General features: G+C 37.0%; 1 protein-coding gene across 2 annotated transcripts in view; it reads right to left on the minus strand.

Moving 5' to 3' along the window:
* The window catches only part of ERV1 (Erv1/Alr family protein), a 214516-nt gene extending 192661 nt beyond the window's left edge, over positions 1-21855 (minus strand). Inside the window, exon 1 of one of the 2 annotated variants that reach the window (XM_089818469.1) lies at positions 21358-21855. In XM_089818469.1, coding sequence (XP_089674595.1) covers positions 21358-21666 — 309 coding nt within the window. In that variant the 5' untranslated portion in view covers positions 21667-21855. The remainder of the gene's footprint in view (positions 1-21357) is intronic. The other variant, XM_089818470.1, reaches the window with a different exon arrangement.
* Between the last annotated feature and the right edge of the window lie 1684 nt (positions 21856-23539).

Genomic DNA, 23539 nt, shown 5'->3' on the forward strand with positions numbered 1-23539 from the left:
AATGAGCTCGTTGATGAGATAATTGCTCATAAAGAGAGCAAACGTACATAGTCTATTAAATTTGCTCTCATGGTCAACATTCACAGTGTGTTTGAACCTCAAACATATTCCGAGGCTTAAGGAATTCCAAAGTGAGAACAGGACATGACATCTAAAAACTAGAGCCTGCTGCAGAATAACATCTAGGTCCTTTCTGATCTTCCACCAAGGAAGAAACCCATTGGCTGCAAATAGGTTTACAAAATCAAATACAAATCTGACGGTACTTTGGATAAGTACAAAGCTTGTTTATTTGCAAAGGTTTTTTCTCAATGTCAGGGCATTGATTATGAGGAGACCTTTTCTCCTACAGAAAAGATGAGCACAACCAGATTAGTCCTGGCCATGGCAGCACAGTTGGGCTAGAAGGTCCATCAGATGGACGTAAAGAGTGTTTTTAGAATGGTGATCTCCGTGAAGAGGTCTACGTGACGCAACCTCCTAGTTTCAAGGCTGCCAATAAAGAACACAAGGTTCTCAGATTAGTGAAAGTTTTCTATGGCTTGAAGCAGGCCCCTCGGGCATGTTACATTTAGATTGATAAGTACCTCAATGATCAAGGCTTCCAAAGGAGTTCTTCAGACTCAATTTATACATCAAAACTACTAATAGTGATGTCATCCTTCTAGTTATTTATGTGGATGATTTGATCATCACTAGTAGTTCGGCATCTTTGATTTAGGGAATCAAACAGAATTTATGACTGACCTTGGGTTCATGCATTATTGCCTAGGTGTTGAGGTTTGGCAACAGTCTTTGAGTACATCCATCTCTCACTCCAAATATGCCCATCGCTTCCATTTTGAAGTGAAATTTGGAGCACAAGTCGAACATTGATTCATATTTCTAGATCTGCTATCAATATTGGGTTCTTAGTCTATTAACTATCTTTGTATGCAAAAAGATTCTCTCTCTTTATCTAGCCCTATGTCTTGCATTTGCATTTCTATTTCCTTCTTACATTTTTAAATTACATTTACATAGTCATAGTCCATTTAGCAAAGGATCATTGCATCCACCTAACACTTGAGCCCTCTTGAGTCTAGTGGATCATCTTCCTTCTAATGTAAGAGGAGATATGCCTAGGCTCCTAGTTTGTTTATGCACCTAGTGAAGACTTTCCTTTCTTTCATTTTCATGAGCCCAACATATCTTACATTTTCTTTAATTCTGATTTGGACATCTAGATCTCATTTGTATACATTGAATTAGTCTATGTTTGCATCATATCATTGCTACATTTTATGCATTTAGAAATCTAGGTTTTCCTTTATCACATTTTGGTAAACCCAACTCCTTACATTTTTTATTCTGATTTGGATTTCTAGATTTGATTTGTATGCGTTGCATTATTTCTTTTCATATCGTATTTTTTGGAGGGGGCATTATCCTAAATCCATCATGTTTTGAGATAAAACATCACCCTTCTATCAACTTGTCTTTGTATTATGACGTTCCTAATAGCATTAGAAAGAAAAACAATTGATGCATTTGATTTTTCCTTGACTTCTCTTATATACCTTGGTGAAAGATGATATTGTGGTAGACAAGAATGGTATGATTAACAACACTTCCTTCTTTTCATTTTAGTGAACTTTCTTTTAGGACTGAAGCTTTAGTGAGTTATGATTGCCCCTATCCTAAAGTTTGTTCTACTCATATGCACAAAGATACTTCTTTTCCTAATGATTTCCCAATTTGGATGAACCATTTGACAATAATGTTTATTATTCTCTCCCCCATGAAAGAACCTTGATGAAAGAGGATGATATTGTGGTAGAGGAGATTAATATAATTGATTATTCCCTTGATGACACTCTTATATTCCTCTCAATGACCATCATTCTAGGATTTAAGCATTAACGAGTTATGTTTGTCCCTCTCCTAAAGTTTTTTATACTCATGAAGATGCTTTGGAGAAAGAGAATAATACCTTTGATGTTCTCCCTTCCACAATGAAACCTTTGAGAACAAAGGGCCTAATCAAGTTAATATTGTCCATGTTTAGGGTAGTGAGAAGCCTAAGATTGTTGTCCACCTTCGTTAAGTTGTACTTCAAAACAAACTAGTGATTGTGGTGAAAGGTGCTCAACAACCCAATTATCAAATAGTAGCTCACACATCTAACACTCGAAACAAGAAAATTTCCAATCCCCCTTCTCAACCTTTTCTTCAACACCCCGCCCCCACGCCTCCATCCTTCACAATGAGTTGGTAAAGAGTATAATCTCATGGAACAACTTTGTGCTACTCTTGCTAAGATATTTGTTTGGGACTTGATTCAATTTTCACCAATACACCATACTATGCTTCAAGATGTTTACATAATATTGTTATTCCTTCACTTGTTGAATCTAATGATGTGGCAGCCTTGTTGGAGTCCTACGATGAATTGTCTTCTTTAGAAGTTCAAAATAAATGTGATCCTCTTATGATTGTGGTCCTTACCGATGCCAATGATATTTGAAGGACCTTCATTTATAATGGATCCAATCTTAATGTTTGTGGCATTGATTTATTACCTAAAATTAATATGGATATTTTTCTTACTCATTGCTAAAAGATCATTAGGTACAAACACCTAATATGTAACTGTTGGTCCGGTTACTTTACCTAAACTTATTTGTTTCATGCCCGATAATATTACTTGTAATCTTCTTCGAAAAAAGAACTTGGTTGCATGCCATGCATGTTGACCCTTCAACACTTCATCGTAGTGATGAATTCATCTATACCAATATAATGTATATCATTGAAGCCAATCATAAATTACAAATTCACTTATATCTGGAACACTCTTCTATTCCTTCACCAATATAAGTTGATACACTATCTCTTATTTCTCAAGAGAAACTCCTAGTAGATGATTAGGGGTCATTAGACTTTACATCATCTTTTATGAAAGAATATGAAGTTCATAAATTTAACTCTAGAGCTTCAAAAGGGCCTACTGTGTCACTTAATCAACCCTCTTCCTCTAACAATTCAATTCAACCACTCATCTTGGGCATAGTTTAGGATGTGTTCCACAAAGCTTTAAGACTTGTGAGAAACATACATCACACTTGCCTATGGAAGGGTTAGGTTTCCAAACTCCTTTGTCACCATCATCTAATACTTCTATATCTTTTATGCCTCACTTTAATCAAGATAGCATTTTGTCCAATCTTCTTTGTGCCAAGTTGATTAGCTAGCCCAAACAAAAGAAGAAATGTAGACAAGCTCTAGAGAATCTTCCTTCTTGTATGCATCATCAAAATCATGACAACTCTACTAATAAATTTCAAGCTTTGCATAATAAAATTCAAAAACTCATTGTTTATGAAATAATTTACATAACATGTAACAATGAGTTATATTTCAATTATGATTGTTTTAATTAATATTTAAGTTCTTATTATTTTGCTCCACACTTTGTGACACTATCAGCCTAATCCTTTATGGGGTCATTACCATTCGTGGTGGCACAATTTCAGCTGCAATCATGCAACATAATAGATTTTCTTAGCCTTGTCTCTATACCTAGGGGCAAGGGTGGTTTTTCTATTTCCTATCTTTTCTAAGGATCCACAATCCCTTGATTAGGTGGTATTTATTTATCATGTGATATCCTTTCTTGCATGGACTCGTTTGTTTTGAGTAGCAATTCTCTCTTTAAAAAGAGGTTTGTATCCTTGATCACAACCTCTTCTTCTCTTGACAGTGTATGTCCATCACAAGAAAATCCCTTGTAAACTAAGAATATGTTACCCTTCATAAAAAATTCATTGGCCCAGCAATGGGGAACGTGTACATTCTTGTTCAACTTCTCCCTTTGGAGGTAGAAGTCCTTGAGAAAAGATCTCTTCCTCCTCTTACGCACTCTTGGTGTAATTATATATTCTTGATTACACTTTACTTAAGCTTATAGGATAATGCATTGCACAATAGTTTGTCATTGAGACACCTAGGCGTTTGCACCTCAATAGGCACATGGTATTAGAGAATTCCACTATAGGTGGTGATAGGTGTTATCTCAATCCTCCTTTAGTGCACATATTACATTAGCATCCTCATCATAACACATACTTCATTGCGTAATGGAGGATAATCCACCTTTTATGGACATGTGATTCCCCCTTATGTAGGTGATAGGTTATCTTCTCCTTATCATTGTCTCTTATTGCCTTTCCTATATAAGGAGGCCTATTATGTCCAATCAATCATGTCCAATAATCAATCTATTAATGTTCCTTATCAATAATATCATTCTTGCACCTTAATACAATTGTCTTGCGACTTGTAATTCTCTTGTGGAAGTTATCTTGGCCTTTCATTTGATCCTAGGAGAGTTGTAGAGTCATCTAAAACTCTAACATGGTACTAGAGCTATTTTACCATGGTATTAGAGCTCTCAAGGTGTGACGACCTCTTCTCAAGAAATGTAATGTTGGCTTGATTTAATTCTCAGTGCAAAGCTTGTCAATTTGGGCATCATTATTGCATAGTCTATTTGGAGAGAATTTGGCGATATAGAGAAAATTTGGCCTTTTGTATTTTGTAACTTTCTATTGCAAGTGAGAATTGGACCTTGCTAGTCCTAATCAGAGGTTGGCATCACATAAAGGAGGTTCAAAACCCCTAAGTCAAAACAAATTCACCCAAATCAGACATTTAAGGCCAAATCTAGAGTTGTTTGAATTTTGAAAGTGCGGCAGCAATGATTCAAAAACAATAATTTCATAGGCAATTTACAAACAGCGATATCTCACTCATCCAGACACCTTTTTTCGAGCACATTTTTTTGTTTTGAGGTAGAATTTCATGATCAACACATTGGTATAGGTGATTTTGGGTCTTCGTTCTTGAGGTTTTCTGATAATTGTAAATTCCAATTTTTGCAACTTCTAAGGCCTCATTTGGGCTCATATGAACTCCTTTTGAGGTGCAATTTTTTTTTTTTAAAGTGCATATTTTTTCTGTATTTTCTAGATCTAGTATCAGTGTTCAGTGATAGTAACCAGAAATTATACTTTCAGAATTTAGCTTAGTTTTGCAGTTATAAGGCATGGACCTTAGTTAGGTCCTTTTGGAATGTTAATGTTGTAGCTTCAGTCAGATTGATTTAACCATGAGATACATTGGCATGATTGTTTATTATGATTAATAATTATTAAACAATAAATGTGTGTGTGTGTGTGTGTGTAATCTTATAATAACTATTGTCTAATTATTAATCTTAAATATTAAATTAATGAAGAAAGGGACATGTCTCCTCTTATCTTAAGCCATGTATAAATGTAGAGGTCGCTGCACTTGAAAAACACATACCCAGCATGCCAGTGCAAATACAATTGCAGCATCCTCCCAAATCAACATGGTATCACAGAAGGTTCCCTACCATACCTGTAAGTTTTCTGAAAGAATTCATTATAATCTTCATATGATGTGCACAAAGGTTGGCTTCTTAAACTTTCTTTGGTAACGAAGGTTATAGAGTGAAGAATTGTTAAAGAAGTAGGAGGAGCATAGTTATCCTTTACAGAGACAAACAATACATTTGTAACTGTTCCACAGCCTAATACAATTTGACACAATGACAATGGTATGTTGAGATTCGTGTATCAATGCGCTAAAAGCGTCTTTCCAGTTCTTATCTGTTCCAAATTTCCAATAGCCTAAAGGTGAAACATAGGAAACATCTGCATAAGAATGCAACATAAAACATAAAGGAAAAAGTCAGTGCGATATTCATACACAGAGATCGCAGGCAGAGCCATATTAATACACAAAGGTAATTTGTGAATACAGAGAAAAATCATATTCAATGAATATAAACAATCGCTGTGAGTTTGATTTGGAGATAAGTACTAATCAACATATTGATATATACAAAGATAAGTGCAGATAAATTTAGATCAGTACTCATAGTTATTCAGATTGTAATATATATAAAGGTATATATATAAGCATAGATTTTGTGTATATATAAGCATGGACTGACATCATAACAAATCAACATAAACAAAGATATAATTATAAGAAGCAGATCAATATAAATATACATATTTATTGTGCTGATAAATGTGTTGAACATCAATATTTATATCATTGAGAGCAACCAGATAAATTTCCTTCAATTACTATCAGGCTCTTTGTGGCTTGTGTTTGTAATTTTCAACAACTGCATCTAAGGTGGGAGCTGTAGCGATCAGATCACAGGGGTGTTATATACATAGCATATGAAAGGAAAATGTAACTGTAAAGGGCAATGTGATACCTGCCACCGTGGAAAATTGTGCAGACTTTAAGGTTAACAGGTAGATACAAATCAACCCCAAAAGGATCAGCGTTGTCCATTCACCAATAAATTAAACACTGTTTAAGCTTGGAAACCCAAGTTCGAGCAACCCGATCAAATGACATTATTATAGGGACGTTGTCGCATGAAGTACATAGACCAAGAAATTATATTAGAAATCAATCAAATCTGATTGTATGTATGGTCGCGTGAGCCATATATATGATAAAGGAATGTTTAAGAATCTAACAAATCAATGTTTGAAGAAGTGCATTGTGCAATCGAATGTATTTGCCAAATATGTTCAAGGGAATTGTGATTTGTTGATGATTAGCAACTATCACATATAAAAACTTGACATGGAAAAAGCTTATTGTTGTATTTGAAAGACCAAGGTTGGAATAGGTCAAACATAATTCTTGCGGGATAAGGTAAATATACGGTATGTATGTATTATTTTATTCTTATGATTTCATTTCAATATAAATGAAATATTATGCTTTCCATTTCTAGAGATACTACCTCTAAAGGATATTAAGTAGAACTTTGTATAAGGAGATGATAAGTTATATTGAAAGTAATAAAAATAATGAGATAAGTAATTTTATTATATCTTTAGTATTGTCCTTATTACTTTTTGTGGTCAACTTCTTATTTAAAATTCTATACGTACTATAAGAGTTATTTGTCTTATCTTTCTCTCCGAGGATGTTCTTGCAAGAAGAGGGAGATTGGTATTAAAAGGAAGCAGACCATGTTGAGATGGATTCTCCAAAAATTGGAGTAGATAGAGGATATGTTTAACCTAAGGGAGTTTGAGATCTGAAACTTCATCAAAAGTAACCTTGAACAAGGAGCTAAAAAATTTAATATCAGATTTAGAGGGAGTTTGACTTCATGTAAACTGTTGGTATCATGTCTATGACTGCTTCATTTAATGGACCTACCCCCAATGTAAGATCATGAGGAAGTGACGACTTCCAAATGATCATCACTTGTATTTGCAGAAGTTATTGAAAGGTGACGATCTTACAATAACTTAATTTTCTATTATGATGGTATCTTGCGATGTCTATGCAGATCATGATCATCACTTGTGATTGCAGAAGTTATTGAAAGGTGACGAGCTTACAATGTAATCTCCGCGTCATTAAATAAATGTACTCATTTAATCTTTGTAATCGATCGATTGATTTATTTTATCTCGGACCCATTTTATTTAGCTTTGGTAGTCTGTGTCGCCCTCGGCTAACTTTGTACACCCTCGGAAAGCTTTTCTCGATGGGTATTTAAGCGCAGCTTGTAGTCAATTTGTAGGCATGCTTTTGGATTATATTTCTCTATACTACGGATTCCTATTGCAGTTCGGCATTGTTCGCTATTTTGGAAGTGAAAGGCCTTCCCTATTTGGCTTGCGCGGTTTCGATGAGATTCAACCCTCACCCTATTTCGTCGATGTGTAACTAGACTATATCCGGCTATTGCAGTTCTCATATTATTTGCAAATTCGTGTTCAAAACAATCTAGTGAATACTTGTTCGGGTCTGATTTAGTGCTATGTCATTAACGTACTGTGTTTTGTACGAGTCTTGGCATTTCCATTGTATTTCCCGTGTACGGCATTCTTTCTCCCACTCACGCACTATCTTGATCCACTCCCCTTTCCACCGTACAATGTTGTTATCGACACCCGTCCTTATTGTGCCACCGTACGGCCTCTAAGCTTTCCCCTATACGCTCACCCCTATCCAATCATATTCGTACGCACTCCTTGTTCCTCAACACCTCGTACAAACTGGCCATCGTATGCCAAGTCTCTTCCTTGCACTGTACGAACCACATCTACTACGTACGGACTCCACCCGTACGATCTCATCCCATACAAATACCATCATCCACCGTACGCCAATTCCTAAAGGCTCCCGTACAGCATTTCATATACATTTACTAAAGGCATTCGTACGGCCTGTATAGATACCATATGGTCATCCTATTCTCATCCGTATGCCAAATCTCCTATGTACTATCATACGGCTATCACAGAGTGTCCTCCTGGTTACCGTACGAACATCCTAGAGCAGTAATCGCATTCAATTTCAAGCTCAAATCTGGCCATTGCTAGCCCGGATCACTACAGTAGTATCAAAGCCTTCGGTCTTGCTAACCTGTGGATAGTGAATGAGAGTTTATAGTCAAAAGAGAAGGACACATTCCGTTGATTGAATGGCTGACGAACGAGAACCGACCGGGGCTGAACTTGTGGCACTTCTAAGGGAACTTGCCCGGAATCAGGCACAAATCACGGATACGCAACGACTCATGGAGGAAACCCTGAAGAAGTTGGCAGAGAACAAAATATCTAGTGAGCAAAATGGGCACAGCACAGACTCAATATCGAGTAAACCACACCCTCAACCAACAAGCTCTCAACCTTCCATGCTGACTTTCCCACCACAAATGGAAGCACACCACAAGGAGAGACTACCAACTTTCGAAGAGATAAGAGAGGACTAGAGAAATGCAAACCTTGAAGAGGATATTTCCTACAAAGATTACGTAGATCTGAGGATGAGATACTCGGGAGGCAGAAATAGAGGAGGATATTTTAACGATGATCTCGGGAGAAAATTGAGTAAGGTGAATCTATCTCCATTTGACGGATCAGGCTCCATTTCAGCATAGGCGTGGGTGATGAAAGTCGATACCTACTTCCAACTGCATCCTATGCCTGAAGAAGAAGCTATCAAATTTGTCGTGTTGCACTTGGAGGGTGTTGCACATGAATGGTGGCACCACGGCACTATCACACTAGGGCATGATCAAATAAAGACCTATGCCGAGTTTACAGAGAGATTAATAGAACGATTTGATGGAAAAGGCCCCGAGCTCAATTTCAAAGATCTAGTGCAACTGAGGCAAACTGGATCAGTAGATCAGTTCATTGTAGAATTCCAAAGACTTTCCGTGTTGGTCACAGACATCTCCAAAAGGAGGCGTGTCGTGCTCTTTATGGACAGGTTGGCAGAACCACCGAAGGGTTGGGTGAAGGGATTCAATCCGTCAACCTTGTTAAAAGTGATCAATAAGGCCTGAAGCAAGGCATAGTCATCGGCATCATCTTCATCATCTCAAAGTTACTCACATCCGAAACCACCGACGTTTCCGAGGGACAAACCTCCACCCAAGAAGCCATATTTGGATAAAGCATCCCAACAAGAACTCCGAAAGAAGAAGTTGTGTTTCAATTGCAAGGGGCCTTGGAGCCTGGCCACCGATGCTTTGGGAAGGGGAAGATCCATTACATCGAGGTAATGTCCGATGAAGAGGACGAACAGCAACAAGAGGAAATGCCAGTGGAAGATATCCAACCTAGCGGTGACACCAACATGGCCAGTTTAAACCGAATGGAGAGGATTGTTGCCTTGGTACAATGCAGGGGATCCATTGCTTTGGCAGACAGTCCAAGGTGCGCAATTTTCCATGTATGGGGTACCCTACAAGGACAAAGGGTCAGGGTAATGCTGGACAATGGAGCTACTTTGAACTTCATAAACTCATCCTTGGTAAAGTGCAGAAGTCTCCCTATGGAAGCACACGCAGGCTTTCAAGTCAAGGTTGCCGGAGGGACTTTCCTGCCATGCACACACCTTGTCCCTCAGTTGAGCATCATGATGGCGAATCACACAATTGCGAAGGACTTTTTCATAGTGGATCTTGCCGACATGGAAGTCATTCTTGGCATATAGTGGACGGAGACGCTTGATGAGTACACTCAGAGTTTCAAGTGTATCGACTTCACTTTTGTGGTTGACGGAAAGAAGGTTGTTCTCCAAGGGATGGCAAATGAAGGTCCGAAGGAAGTTCCCGCGCATTGGATGGAGGCAATCTTGCGGCACAATAATGTTGAGTGGGTTGTGCATTGTTTTATCTCGACGGAACCTATGAAGGGGCACCGAACACCTACACAGGATGATGAGCTTCAGGATATTTTAAGTAGGCATGAAAAAGTTTTCATGGATATTCTACCTGGCATACCACCACATCAAGGGGTTTGAACACACAATAGAGTTGGAATTAGGGACAAAACCATTCATAACTACTCTGTACCACCACCCCAAGAAATTCAAGGATGAGATCGAACGAACGATTCAGTAGTTGCTTGAGAAGGGATGGATCCATCCCAGTTCTAGCCCGTTCACGTCATCCATGGTGTTAGTCAAAAAGGACGGAACATTGCGCATGTGTGTGGACTATCGTGCTCTGAACAAAAGGACAATAAAGAATAGGTACCCAATCCCGAGGATAGATGAGTTGTTGGATGAACTACATGACGCGATCTATTTTTCAAAAATAGATCTTTGTTCTGATACCATCAGATCCAAATGAAAGAAGATGTGGAGAAAACGGCCTTCCACTGCCACTACGAACACTATAAGTTCCTAGTCATGCCTTCGGTCTAACCAACACACCTACCACATTTCAGTCGTGCATGAACCGCATCTTCAATAGAGAGTTGCATAAGTATCTATTGGTATTCTTTGATGATCTTCTTATTTATAGTAGGACATGGGAGGAGCATCTGAAGCATCTGAATGAAGTCCTGAATCATGGAGGAACGGTTCTTGCTCGCCAAACAGTCCAAATGTGAGTTTGGTATGACAAAGATATTGTACTTGGGGCATGTCATCAATCAATACAAGGTTCAAGTGCATCAGGAGAAGATTCAAGCTATCCTCAACTGGCCTCCCCCAAAATCACTCACGGATCTACAAGGGTTCTTTGGATTATGCAGTTACTACAGAAGATTTGTCAAAGGTTTTTCTCAGCTCAGTGCGCCTTTAATAGATCTGACGAAGAAAGGGGCTTTCCAGTGGAACGAAGAAGCACAACTCACATTTAATAAACTAAAAGAGGCCATGAGCACTTGCCCGGTTCTGGCACTGCCTGACTTCACCCAACCATTCATTTTGGAATGCGACGTGTCTGGGGAGGGCATTGGAGCGGTTCTGATGTAGAACAGACACCCCATCACCTATGAGAGTAGGAAGCTTACAACAGCAAAACGCCTATATTCTATTTATGATAAAGAAATGTTGGCCATCGTACATGCACTGACCAAGTTCTGGCAGTATTTGGTTGGTGCCAAGTTTGTTGTCGATACGGATCACAACAGTCTGAGGTATTTCCTGGAGCAGCGGAACTTGGACGAACCGCAACAAAAATGGATCTCAGCTGACTGGAAGGCACAACTGTTGGTAGAATATTCCAAGAATACGTTTTCCTATGAGATGGATGGTCACATCCACGATGATCGGTACAAGGTGGTGAATGATATCATCTATTATAAAAATCGGATCTACCTAGTGCTGGAATCCAAACTGAAGCAAAAAATCCTGAAGGAAGTGCATGACTCCCCTCTAGCTGGACATCCCGGCTTCGTTAAAACCTACAGAAGTATTTGGGAGAGATTTTCATGGAAGGGACTGAAAGGGGACGTGTTGCAGCATGTGAGAGAATGTATTGTTTGCCAATAGAACAAATTTGAACACTCTTCTTGCCCAACTGTTATAGCCTCTAAATATTCTCCAACATAAGTGGGAAAGTATATCAATGGACTTCATAACAAGTCTTCCTAGGGTGAACGGAAAGGACTGCATCTTCATGGTGGTTGACAGATTGACAAAGTATGCTCACTTCTTCGCCATCCCCTTGAACCTTCAGGCTGCACAGGTCACCGAACTATTTTTCAAGAGAAATCTTTCGCCTACATGGGTTACCCCGAAACATTGTCAGCGATCGGGATGGTCGATTCGTCAGTATCTTCTAGACAGAGTTGTTTCGGATGGCAGGGACAAAATTATCACCAAGCACGAGTTACCACCCGTAGACAGCACGAGTTACCACCCGTGGACAGATGGCCAAACTGAAATTGTGAACAAATGGCTCGAAGGCTACCTACGGAACTACGTCTCGACTCAACAACACGCGTGGGTAAAATGGATCCATCTCAAGGAGTATTGCTACAACACCACGTATCACATGTCGATCGGGATGGCACCGTTCAAAGCTCTATACAGGCATGAACCACTCTCCATCAACACAGTTCTAGGCGACAGTCGCACTCCAAGGGCGAAGGATTGGCTTCAGGAAGGACAGGACATTCTGAGGAGCTTGAAAGAAAACCTACAGCAGGCACAAAATCGACAAAAGGTGTATGTAGACAGACACCGGATAGAGAGGAGCTTTGAAGTGGGGGATCTGGTCTATCTCCGACTTCAACCATACCGACAATCTTCCATGTTTCCTGTCTAAAGAAGCCTATAGGGAAAAACGTCACAGTCACTACCGACCTTTCGCCAGTCAATGAGGAAGGAAAGCTCATTCTGGAACAGGCCGAGATCCTCGAAGTGCGTGAAGAGGTCCTGCAAAACCGCACCGTGAGGAAGTACTTGGTACGTTGGCAACATCTACTGCTGGACGACGCAATGTGGGAAGGCGAACACATCCTCCAGCACTCGGCACTGCACTTGCTTGAGGACAAGCAAATTTTGGGGTGGGAGGACTATAACGTCCCCGTCATAAAATAAATGTACTCATTTAATCTTTGTAACAAGCTGATTGATTTATTTTATCTCAAACCCATTTTATTTCGTTTTTGTAGTTTGTGTTGCCGTCGGCTAACTTTGTACACCCTCGGAAAGCTTTTCTCGATGGGTATTTAAGCACAGCTTGTAGTCAATTCGTAGGCATGCTTTTGGATTATATTTCTCTATATTGCGAATTCCTGTTGGAGTTCGGCATTGTTTGCCATTTCGGAAGTGAAAGACCTTCCCTATTTGGCTTGCGCGGTTTCGATGGGATTCAACCCTCACCCTATTCCGTCAGTGTGCAACTGGACTGTATCCAGCTATTGGAGTTCTCATATTATTTGCAAATTCATGTTCGAAACAATCTGGTGAATACTTGTTCGAGTATGATTTAGTGCTATGCCATTAACATACTGTGTTTTGTATGTGTCTTGGCATTTCCATTGTATTTTGTGTGTACGGCTATCACAGAGTGTCCTCTTGGTTACCGTACAGACATCCTAGAGCAGTAATCGCATTCAATTTCAAGCTCAAATCTAGCCATTGCTAGCCCGGATCACTACATACAATAACTTAATTTTCTATTATGATGGATATCTTACGATGTCTATGTAGATCATGATAGATTATACTTTGCATTGTGGATGTTTATATGGTACACATTATGAGAATGTGTGTGCACATACCTTATAAACAGTTTGAGTACATGGTGAATGTTATGCAAATTGATGTTATGGAGGCCATTACACAAAGTACTTGGTGAATATCATGTTACTTGATGTTCTGGAGGCCATTACTCACAGTATTGGTAAATATCTTGCATCTTGACATTCTAGAAGCCATTACTCAAAGAGTATTTGGTGAATATCATGTGTTGATATTCTGGAAGACTAATACTCATGATATCAGATGTGATATCAAACCTTATTTGAGTACTTGGTGAATATCATGTGTTGATATTCTAGAAGACCAATACGAACGATATCAGATCTGATATCAAACCTTATTTGAGTACTTTGTGAATATCATGTGTTGATATTTTGGAAGACCAATAGTCAAGATATCAAATGTGATATCCAAATGTTATTCAGAGTATTTGGTGAATATCATGTGTTGATATTCCCGAAGACCAATACTCACAATATCAAATGTTACATCAAAATGATGGATATCTTCTGATTTAAATTTGCCATTCCTAATATTACCAATGGTGTAATATATGGTCATGTGTTTATGCTTCCTAGCTAAGAGGGAGTGTTAATGTTGTAGCTTTAGTTAGATTGATTTAAGCATGAGATACATTGGTATGACTGATTATTATTAAATTGTGTGTATACACAAACACACACACACACACACACACATATGTAATCTTATTATAACTATTGTCTAAGTATTTATCTTAAATAATAAATTAATGAGGACATGTCCCCTTAAAGGACATGTCTCTTCTTGTCTTAAACCATGTATCACTGCACTTGAAAAACATATACCAAGCATGGTAGTGCAAATACATTTGTAGCATCCTCCAAAATCAACAAAGACACCTAGAAGTTTGCACCTCAATAAGCACATGGTATTGAAGAATCGCACTCTAGGTGGTGACAATTGTTATCTCAATCCACCTTTAGTGCACATATCACATTATCATCCTCATTATGACACATACTTCATTGCAAAATGGAGGATGATCCACCTTTGGCAGACATGTGATTCCAACTTGTGTAGGTGATAGGTTATCTTCTCCTTATCATTGCCTCTTATCACCTTTCCCATATAAGAAGGTCTATTATGTCCAATCAATCATGTCCAATAATCAATCTATTGATGTTCATTATCAATAATAGCATTCTTGCATCATAATGAAACTATCTTGTCAATCTCTTGTTGAAGTTATCTCTATCTTTCATTTGATCTTGGGGTTGCTGTAGAGTCACATAAAACTCTAAATGCACCACTCAAACAGATCCCTTTATAGTTTTTGCACATAACTCTTCACACCCATCTCTTCCTTGCCTCATAAGAGTTATAAGCCCTTTGTCTTAGACTGAATGTTGTTTAAAATGTATCCCTTTGGTGTTGATGGTGTGCATCTTTGTTCTTCTTTTCATTAAGCTATCAAGATAGTCCTACTTTTCTATCTTGAGAGGGGGCACATATATGGCCTCCTTGTTACAAATCTTTTGGTTATTTTTATCTTCATTTCAGATTGAGTGCACTAGCATAATACAATTTGCTAGGGCCAAATGACTCTCTTTTGTATCATTTTTAACTAATTTCCTTGGATATAATGCTTTCTTGGGTTATCCTTGGGATAGGTTGAACTAGCACAACACAACCTACTAGCCCATTTGACCTCTCATTTGTACAGATTCTCTAGATGAGTTGACTAGCATAATACAACTTTCTAGCCCGTCAACTCTATTGTACCAAGTCCTCTTTTAGAATGAGCTGACTAGCATAATTGATGCAGCCAAGGATAGGAAGGACCTCAAAGAAGTCAGCCCAATTCTAGCAAAACGAGTCAAACAGCAGAAGCAATACAACGAGTTGAAAGATATGCAAGATCAGCCTTTCAATTATCAGATAATCAAGTACACAGAATCTGCAACATGCGGTCTTACATTCCAGGCCTACAGCCTGATTACAACACAATTCCAATAACTAAAATTACTTCTCCAATTTTTCAAACTTTCAAATTGCCTCTTCCAATGCCACTTAAGAGGATTAAAAAACTTTTCATTGAAACACAAAAGAACCTCACTGTAATCATTCAATTTTTGGAAATACTTTACTACAAAGATCCCCACTAGAAAAACAAAGTGATCAGTTTATGAAAACATGAAAAACATAACACACAAAGGTAATAAAATAATTACCCTAGCGTTGTTTTCCTTAGCCCATGAGAATGAAGAATGGGCTTAAGGAACATGATCGAGCTTATTGGAAACAGGGATGTGAACTTTGGAGATCACTGATAATGAAATCTAGCAAAATGCAAATCATTATGTGTGAGGTTTCTAATATTTTATGATTTACCAATTTGTCTAGCCTTATGTCAAAATCTGGTTCTCAACCTGATTCAAGCCAACTTTCCAAGTTGGTGTGTCAATCTTGCCACACAGGATGAATTCATGTCCAGCTCCCATGTTTGGTCCTAATCAACTAGACATCATCTCAAAATGATGAGATGAATGTCCTGTATGATTTTAGAAGAGTATGTACCTTTCAGCCATAGCTCCCAAGAGCTCAAAAGGTTTAAAGTTTTAATTAACAGAAAATTCTGAATTTTTTGTTCTCAGCAGCACATTTGAATATGCTTCAGGACCATTTAATCACTAAAATTGGCTTCGCTGCTACACAAGACAACTGGATGGTAAATAGTTTGTTTCAAATCAAAAGAAAACACAATCATTTCACAAGTGGACAGAACAGAGGTTGAGTCATATACTATTCACTTACCAGTTTTAAAAGAAAGTTGGCCTTGAAACTTCCTTTAACAACATCATTGAAACCATAGTTTAAAAACTCAGTATTGGCAATATCTCGCCCGGCCTAAAAATCTTGCAAAACTCAGAATCGGCAAAAACTCAATAAAAAAATTGGCACTTTTATCGAACATTTGAAAATATACAATTTCTTAAAATATTCTAAAATCTATTATTAATCTATTATAAATCTATTTGAATCTTTTATAAATCTACTAATATACTATATATTATAATATAAATCCATTATTTAATAATTATCTGTAAAATATATTGATACTACGAATTATTAGTTCTTAAAAATGAAAATAAAACAATATTAAATTATATTTCAAATTTAAAATACAGTACTAATATTTCTATCATTCCTAAACTGGAAGAGCCTAAGACATTTGTTGATTTCCAACCCATTTCACTTTGCAATTCAGTTTATAAGATTATTACAAAGGCTATTTATTTGAGGCTGCTTCATTTCATTCCTTTCCTTGTTTCCATTGAACAAGGAGGTTTTGTCCCGGGAATAGAAACTATGGAAGGTGCATTGGTGGCTCATGAAGTTCCACACTCCATTACTTCTGCCCAATCATCCAATTTTGTCATTAAACTTGACATGATGAAGGCTTATGATAAGGTCTCTTGGAATTTCCTTTTTAAAGTCCTCCAAAAATTTGGTTTTTCTATCAATTGGTGTAAATGGATTAGAGCATGTATTTCGGGAGCTTGGTTTTCAATGATTATTAATGGAGTTCCAGCTGGTTTCTTCCCTTCTTCACAAGGGATCAGACAAGGTGATCCACTATCTCCTATCCTCTTCATTTTAATGGCTGAGGCTTTTAGTAGAATTATCACACATAAACATAGCTTGGATCTTTGGCATGGGGTTCATATCGTTGGCACTTCAGTCACTGTCACTCATTCTCTATTTGCAGATGACACTATTTTATTTGGAGCAGCAAGTATTCAGGAAGTCAAACTGATCAAAAGTACTCTTGATCTATATACTTCAATCTCAAGTCAAAAGGTAAATCCGCACAAATCTAAAATCTTTTTCTTTAATACAAGTTTGGTTATTTCTAATAAAATTGCCAATATTTTGGGTTTTCCAATTGACCATCTTCCTTCTTCTTATCTTGGCATTCCATTTTTTGTGGGGACAAACAAAAAATGTTATTGGGCACCAATTATTGAGAGATTAGAATCAAGAATTCTAGCATGGAAAGCAAGATGACTATCTTTTGCTGGTCGCATTTTGCTGGTTAAAACTGTCTTGTCTGCCATTCCTAATTACGATCTTGCTGTCCTCAAGGCTCCTTCCTCCATTGTGAAACAAATTGAAAAGATCATTAGAGAATTTCTTTGGAGAAGGAACCTGTCAGATGATAAGAAGATATCTTTAATCTCATTGAAAGAGATGGCATCAACAAAAGCTGTTGGAGGCGCAGGTATCCATGATCTATCCCTTGGGAATAAAGTGTTTGGGGGGAAATTAGTATGGCAAATGTATACAAAATCGGACAGCAAATGGTGTCAGATTATGCAACAGAAGTATTTGGATAATAGTGACCCTTCTAGAATTTTTTTCCTTGTCTAATCTGCCAAAGGGATCTGCCATATGGAATTTCATGATGTCTTCAAGGAAGGTAGTGGTAAACTATATCTCATGGACTGTTCATAATGGCGACAGTGTTAAGTTTTGGTCCGACTCTTGGAATGGTCTCCCACCATTAGCTATTTTGAACCATTTCAAAGATATCATGTCTCTCATCATCGACTTATGGGGCTCACAACTTCCAGATTATGTGTTTGCTATTGATATTTTCTCGGGTAGGATATGTGGAGGGATACTATAGATCTTCCAATTGATGTAGTTCATAGGGATGCTTTGCAACAAGTCTTCTCAGAAAGAGAAGTATTTCTTTCTAATAAGCAGCATACTTTATTTTGGGCTGCTGCTAAAGATGGAAGATATACAATTAAAGGAGGGTTACAAAGTCTTACACCGGTTAAATATGAGCAGAGTCCTTAACTGTGCTTTCTCTTTTTGTTGGAATAAATTTGTTCTCCCCAAAGCTGGTTGCTTCGCTTGGTTGGCTTTGAGGAACAGAATTCTTACTAGTGATCGACTTGAAAAACTCCACATTACACAGCCTTTCAAGTGTACCCTTTGCACAGTTGAAGATGAAACTGCGGACCACCTTCTTTAAGCTGCCCATTTGCTCATGACTGTTGGACTTTTGTGTTAAACAAGTTGAGTCTCAGTATGCCTCTTCCAAGAAAACTATGGGACTTGTTTCAAGCATGGCCTGTGCTTTTTTCTAAATCTCTTTTTTCTTCTATCCGGAGTTGTGTACCTGCTGCCATGGTTTGGGCTCTATTGTGGGAGAGAAATAAACGCATTTTTCGCCAAAATTTTAACTCTTTACAAACAGTCCAAGATGGCATTTAAAAATCAGTCTCTGAAATTGTTAACAGCAACATCTTAAATGCTAAATGCAATTATCTGTTCTCATCTTGAGATGGCAAAATTATCACGGAATGGGATGGTTTACTTGCTCCTTTTGGCTCTATTCCAAACAGCAGCCGGAAGTATCCTCCAGATCATTCTTCAACCAATTGGATCCCCCCCTTCTACTGATTTTGTTAAGCTCAACTTTGATGGTGCATCCAGAAGTAATCCGGGTAATCTAGCATTGGCATTTGCATTAGGGATCATGGTGGTATAGTGCAAGCAATTAAAGTTGTTCCAATTCCCTCAGGCACTAACAACATTGCTGAAGCTCAAGCTTTGCTCATTGGTCTAGTGTTGGCTAAGAGAAGACAGTTTAAAATCCACAGTGCATCAAGAGGTAATCCGGGTAAATTTGGCATTGGCATTTGGATTAGGGATCATGGTGGTATAGTGCAAGCAATTAAAGTTGTTCCAATTCCTCCAAGCACTAACAACATTGCTGAAGCTCAAGCTTTGCTCGTGGGTCTAGTGTTGGCTAAGCAAAGACGGTTTAATAAAATCCACATCGAAGGCGATTCCATGGTTATTATTAATGCATGCATCAAGAGATCACTCCTGAATTGGAAACTCGTGTATATATGAATAAAATTTGGAATCATTTAGACTCTTTTGATGACTATTGTATCTCACATATCTACTGTGAAGGTAATGGAGTCGCAGATTATCTTGCTAATCTTGGTTGTGATGATGTTAACTTTGAAGCATTCAGCCCATATACTCAATACTTTGAATGGCAGCGCTTGCAAGAGCTTATTGAGAATGAGAAGTCTTGACACTTTTTCAGCACTTATTCACAACTTTCACTCTGTTTTGCCACAAATTGGCTCCCTTCCCTTCCCTTCTTTTCTTTTCTTTTTCCTCTTCTATAATTGGGCTGGGATTCAAAGTTTTCTTCCTAGTTCTTTCTCTGATGAGCTCTCGAATTAGGTTTAATAATATTTTCAGTGGTTAGCTCACTTTTGCTGAAAAAAAAGAAATTTACTTTCGTCTTTAAAATTGTAAATACTTTAAATTTACTGTATTACTATTTACTATTTTAAATTTAAATAAATACATTAAATTTACTATATTTAAAACTTAATAAAAATTATATTTAATGTAAATCTTTTAAATTTAAAAATTGTAATATTACCTTATAATCCAACTGGAAGTCTAGAAAAAACAAGAAGTCTGAATGTCATGACTGGAAGGCTAAGTGCAGTATTAACAATGCAACCTTTAATAGTTCCTTGATTATATTCCATTGTTCACCAAATAAAACCCTATCTTATGCACACAAAAACGTTACCATTTTTAATAATATGTTAGGTCAACTTTTTGACTTTTTACTGGGCGATTTTTGTCTTATTTAAGCGTGCGATTTGACATTTTCTTCAAATAAAATCGCAGCAGTTTTATTAAAAATTTGTTGCCAATATTGTGTGCGATTAAATCACCTAGCATAGCAGCACACGAAATATCGCGATTTTGGCGATATTTTGCCCTTTTTTTGGACTATGATTGAAACACCAAGAAATCATGAAAATTGAGATTTTCAAGCCCTAAACCCAAGTTCTTGATTCTAAAAGGCTCTTTCAAACCTAGGAATATGTGAAACTAATGCTAAGCTTAGTTGTGCATTATCGAGCGTTTACATTGATGGCAAGATAAATGTGAAAGATTTATTCAATTAAATAAATAACAATAACAAAAGAAAAAGTTTTCCTATTCCAAATTCAGTGGAAAAAGTAGAAAGTGCAATTAGTTTGAAACCCATAAACACTGAAGCTTAATTGCATGTTTCAATCCTAAAACCCAAATTCTCAATTCTAATAGGCTCTTACAAACCTAGGTGTTGGACTAATTGTCAATGTTCCCCTTTGGAACCCTCTGGGATTCCCAACATGGCTTAACCGCTTCCTGTGTTCTATAAGTCTAGTGGTTGTATTGAGCATTAATAGGTCAATCTTTTGGTGCAACAATAACCCTAGCTTGTAACAAGTGGTATCAAAGCTTGGTCACAAATTTGAATCTCCTCAAATAATGTTAGAATGGGAGGGGAGGTTGTGAGACTAATTGCCAACATTACCATTAAGGAATTCTAACATGGCTTAACTCACTCCTTTGTGCTATAAATCTAGTGGTTGTATCTGGCATTGACAAGCCGATATTTTGGTGCAACAACCCTAGCTTGTAACACTAGGAATATTTGAAACTAATCTCAAACCTGCCTTATACTTACCATGTATTTACATTGATGGCAGGATAAATGTTAAAGATTAAATCAAAAAAAAACCAATAACAGCAGAAAAAGTTTTCTTATTTTAAATTCAACGGGAAATTTAGAAAGCGCAATCAGTTTGAAACGTATGACTGAAACGTTCAAGCTTAACTGTGTACCTTGCCTTATAGCTGGTTAAGATCATAAAACAAGCCATTTACCATAAATCAAACACAAATAAATAGATTAACTACCTGAGTGAAAGATTTAGTGTTATCCATAACTGCAGCTGTACCATCAAAATCAGCCCTATCCAAATGATAGAGAACCTTTTTCTCCCCCTCCAAGAAAGACCCGCGTTTAGTTGCTCCTTGATCGAACTGCCAAGCATCTCCAATTTTATTATTGTCTAATGTTGCAGAGCTGCTTCCCCTTTTTTGAAAATTGGATTCGTTCTTCTGCAGGTTTTGGATGAAATTGGACAAGTGAGTATGGACGCACCGTGAAAAAATGTCGAAGTTATGCAACACTTGTTCCATAGGATTTTTCGCCATGTCGATCATGCATGAATCAGCTTCCTTTATAAACTAAATTGTGATAAAGAATGCCAGAAATGAAAGAACTGGATGTTAAAGAATTGAATATATGCTGGGAACTTTCAATAACGTTGACAAAGGACTGGTTTTTTAAACAATACAGGAGCGGAAAAATAATGTCAGTGGCTGCTGTATTAGCAACCAAAATTCAGGGTCCATATTTTGAAAGAAGTAGAACCTTATATTCTCCAAAGAGAGGTGATAAAAGAAGTATAAATTAGGGTGTGGTCCCATGAGGGTGCTATGTGATCTATTTTTGTAGGGTGGGGGTCCTATGACCCCAACAAAAAATTTGCTACGGGAGTCATTGGAATCTTCTCCTCAAAAGTAGCAGTGCCTACTTTTTTAGGGTGATTTAAACCAGTGGAAAAGATGGGGGGCTAGAAATTGTCCCACCAACTTAGGTTTTTCTTATGTCATTTGTCAATCATATACCATTTCTAATTTTTATCAATATTTTTTTTTTAAATATTTATTTATTTAGTAAGTGAACTGAATATGGTAAAATAATAAAAAATCATGAGACCCCTTGCTTCCATAAATTATGGGGCTTAAACTTTTTAAGAATAACTCCACTACAAAATTCATGAAACCTCCTATTTTAAAATAATCCCAAAAAATCTCTAAAGTACCCACTAATTTTTTTTTAGGAAGCAACACTCTTAGACTCTTGAAATAGAGTTTATAAGTTGAAATTTTTGGGAGGTAGGGTATATTGGTGTTTTATTTGTAGTATAAATCTTGTTTTATATGGAAGTACAGTATGTATGTCTAATTTGTAGTATAATTATGTATTTCTCATATGGAAGTAGGGTAGATATGTATAATTGGTAGCACAATAGGTGCTTATTGCATAGAGGTAGGGCATGTATGTCTTATTTGTAGCATAAATATGTGTCTCTTATATAGAGTTTAGGGTAGTCCCACGTTAGTAAGTATACCCAAAAATTAATCACCGAAATCACTTCACTTAGTGGACTATAAAATGATCAAATTTCCTTCCATTTCCATATTTAGTCTTTTTAATTGTTACCCTATAATTTTAGTTTGATCCATCCATTTCAATATATTGGATTTAATTTTATTTTTTTATTGACATCCAATTTCAAGTTTTTCACTCTTAGTGGTTAAATATAATTGGTAATGATAATTGTATGTTTCCTAATTATATTGTTTTTTATAAGATGTGAATCATGTTTTAGGAGATTTTGACAGAATGAATTACATTATTCATGAGTGAGTGATTTGGATTTGACATTAAACCTTATGCAAAATTTACAACCAAAAAAAGTTCATCCCTGAAATCAACTTGGAGAAGACAATTAAACAAATACAATAAAAGAATAAAATTTAATGATTTAATTCATGATTTTGAATAAATGAAATTAAATGAGGAAAAAAATTATATATGATATTCAATTTCAAGTTAAATGTTTCAAATTGATTCGTTAACTTGTTAAACTTTTAGGGCGTGCTTAAATGAAATCTATAATTTTCCAAAATGATTTATTTCTACTTAGGATCATCTTTATTGTTATCCTCAATTTCAATATCACAAAATTAGGGAACTCTATGCAATTTTCTCGTGGATTCATAGGTGTATCTATTTTGTTCTCAATGCATTGATAAGATGGGCCATAAATGTAATTCATCATCCTTGAATTGTAATTTATGTAGTGTTAATGAAAGATTAAGAAATGATCCAAATAATTCAAGAAGAAAAAAAAAAATGACAAATAGGGAGGTGTTGCGACACGACAGTGGGCAATGGCAAACATGACACGACAGTACGCAATGGCAGACAGGGAGGTTTGCAGAGAAATTTTAGTATTCTAAGTAG

This window comes from Cupressus sempervirens, chromosome 3 (assembly GCF_028749045.1).
Source record: "Cupressus sempervirens isolate cs-2001-9-10 chromosome 3, ASM2874904v1, whole genome shotgun sequence".
NCBI classification, from domain to species: Eukaryota; Viridiplantae; Streptophyta; class Pinopsida; order Cupressales; family Cupressaceae; genus Cupressus; species Cupressus sempervirens.